General features: G+C 54.9%; 1 protein-coding gene across 1 annotated transcript; it reads left to right on the forward strand.

The window, feature by feature from the left end:
- The first annotated feature begins 1,599 nt into the window (after positions 1-1,599).
- On the forward strand, positions 1,600-2,532 carry LOC118158882 (olfactory receptor 14J1-like). The gene has a single exon (XM_035313561.1). It carries the CDS (start codon positions 1,600-1,602, stop codon positions 2,530-2,532), a length of 933 nt encoding a protein of 310 aa, XP_035169452.1.
- Positions 2,533-2,836: the final 304 nt, after the last annotated feature.

Here is a 2,836-nt window from a genome sequence, read left to right on the forward strand (position 1 = left end):
TTGTGTCCATGGCTATGGCTGTTGTCTCTGCCCCTGAGGCCTATGAGGACACAGCTTAGCGTTTAAGCACCAGGGGATCACTGCCTCCTCAGGCCCACCCATGAACCAGGCAGGGGTCGTACCATTCTCCTGCACTTGGCAATGCACATCCCCATCTCCAACTGCCTCAGGAAGAGCCCCTGAGGTGTGAACAGAAAGGAACTCCCTTCCCAAGGACTGGGGTTGGCCTTTGTGCTTGGTGAAACACACCCAATTTTCCTGCACATCAGTGTCACCTTCACAATGCCTTTGTCTGCTTCTCTTCATGGCCTCCAAGGTTCTCCTCTAACGAGCTCCAAGGGAGGCTGTGTCAGGGCTGGCCCTCAGGGGGACACGGCAGGAAACTTGCCTCTGACTTGGACTCCTTCCGAGATGTCTTCCATTGTCTCTCAGGGCCTGAGGTTGGTGGGCTCATCAGCAAAGCCCCAGAGGGGTGATGACAATGGCTTGGGCTGGGCCTCTGCTGCTGAGCTGGGCCGGGCTCCTGGGACAGAGAGAGCTCCTGGCAAGAGGGCCCTGCTGCAGAGACACAGCTCTGCCCAGGAGCAGCTCCTCTGCACAGCGCAGCAGGGCTGGGGGCTCTGAGCGCAGGTGGCACACCAAGAGGCCAGAAGGAGAGAGGGCTTGGAGGCAGTTGGCAGTGGGAGGATGCTGAGAGCTGGTGGCAGGAGAAAGCTGCACAGCCCTTGACAAGGTAAGTCTCTGGCTGCAGGGCCATGCAGCTGCCCGTCCTGGCAGGGTCTCGTGCTGGGTCTTGTTTCTGGGAGGGCAGTGGGCAATGCAGTAGGCTTGGGGAGTCCTGCTGGATTGCACTGCGAGGTGAGGAAGTCTGGCAGGAGCCCCTTGCAGTGCCCTAAGCCAGGTGCCCCCGCTCAGCCCACAACCCCCTGCCCTGGCTGGCCATCACGGGCTCTCTGTCAGCTGCCCCGCAGCTCCTGCAGCCATGGAAAAGAAGAGAACTTCCCAAGCTGCGTCTGCCTTGCTGTGGCCCTCCTCCCTCAGCAGCCTTGCCCACATTCTTCTCCAGGTTTTCAGGGAAACCCCTGAATGGGATGGTCCTGCAGCTCTCCTCGGGCTGACCTAGGGCAGCTAAGACCAGGCCTGGTGGGCAGAGCTGCTCTGCTTGGTCTTCACCAAGGGACACTCCCACAGGCTATCAGCAGGAGTGCACAGGCAATGGGAGGGCGTTCAGCCACGCAACACGTCTCCTCAGCAGTACAGGGGCTGGTGGGATAAAAGAAAGCAAACCAAATCCCTGCAGCTCAGCTCTGCACTCAGATGAGTTGTTTGCAACAACTAACAGGTAGAATGCACTCGAGGTTCCCTCATGGTCTTGCTTCCCTCCTGCTGCACAGCAGGAAGGAACTCTTGGGAGCCCACAGCTACCCCTGCTCCCAGTGCTACTCTCAGCCAGCACCAGCCCAAGTGAGAGAGGTGCAGAAAATATCTTCAAAGACAGAGGCTTGACTGGGGGAACTCTAAGGGTGGCAATAGTTCTTCCTCAAAGAAATCTGTTCTAACTTTTTCTACTTTTTCCTCTTCAACAGACAGCCGTGTTCAATGTCCAACATCAGCTCTGTGAGTGAATTCCTCCTGCTGGCATTTGCAGACACGCGGGAGCTGCAGCTCCTGCACTTTGCGCTCTTCCTGGGCATCTACCTGGCTGCCCTCCTGGGCAACGGCCTCATCCTCACTGCCGTAGCCTGTGACCACCGTCTCCACACCCCCATGTACTTCTTCCTCCTCAACCTCGCCCTCCTCGACATGGGCTGCATCTCCACCACTCTGCCGAAAGCCATGGCCAATGCCCTCTGGGACACCAGGGCCATCTCTTATCAAGGGTGTGCTGCACAGGTCTTTTTCTTTCTGTTCTTTATATCAGCAGAATATTCTATTCTCACCGTCATGGCCTACGACCGCTACGTTGCCATCTGCCAGCCCCTGCACTACGGGAGCCTCCTGGGCAGCAGAGCTTGTGCCCAGATGGCAGCAGCTGCCTGGGGCAGTGGCTTTCTCCATGCCCTCCTGCACACGGCCAATACATTTTCCCTGTCCTTCTGCGAAGGCAGTGTTGTGGACCAGTTCTTCTGTGAGATCCCCCACATCCTCAAGCTCTCTTGCTCCAGCTCTTATCTCAGGGAAATTGCACTTCTTGTGCTTATTGGTGCTTTAGCCTTTGGTTGTTTTGTTTTCATTGTGGTGTCCTATGTGCAGATCTTCAGGGCTGTGCTGAGGATGCCCTCTGAGCAGGGCCGGCACAAAGCCTTTTCCACGTGCCTCCCACACCTGGCCGTGGTCTCCCTGTTTGTCAGCACTGCCATTTTTGCCTACCTGAAGCCCGCCTCCATCTCCTCCCCATCCCTGGACATTGTGGTTGCAGTTCCGTACTCGGTGGTGCCTCCAGCAGTGAACCCCGTCATCTACAGCATGAGGAACCAGGAGCTCAAGGATGCCTTGAGGAAAGTCTTTGGATACATGCTTATCCAACATTGATAAAGGGCCAATTACCTTAACAGAACTCTCAAAAAATATTATGACAATCTGTTCGTGTTCTTTCTCTGTATTATTACTTTCTCACAACTGTGAAAATAGATTTATTTCAATATTTTATAGTTATCTTCTAATCTCTTGATTATGATATTTAATTTGATGCAATCCTCTTATGTAGCTGTGTAACCGGCCATCATGGGTACTTCAATAGAATAAAAGAATCCACGAGAATTTCCTTGTTCTCAAGTCCTATCTGTTTGCTCCTGCTGGAGCTGGGGGAGCAGCCCCAGCATGCAGGAAGGGCTCA

Source organism: Oxyura jamaicensis, unplaced genomic scaffold (assembly GCF_011077185.1).
Source record: "Oxyura jamaicensis isolate SHBP4307 breed ruddy duck unplaced genomic scaffold, BPBGC_Ojam_1.0 oxyUn_random_OJ59960, whole genome shotgun sequence".
In the NCBI taxonomy this organism is placed as follows: domain Eukaryota; kingdom Metazoa; phylum Chordata; class Aves; order Anseriformes; family Anatidae; genus Oxyura; species Oxyura jamaicensis.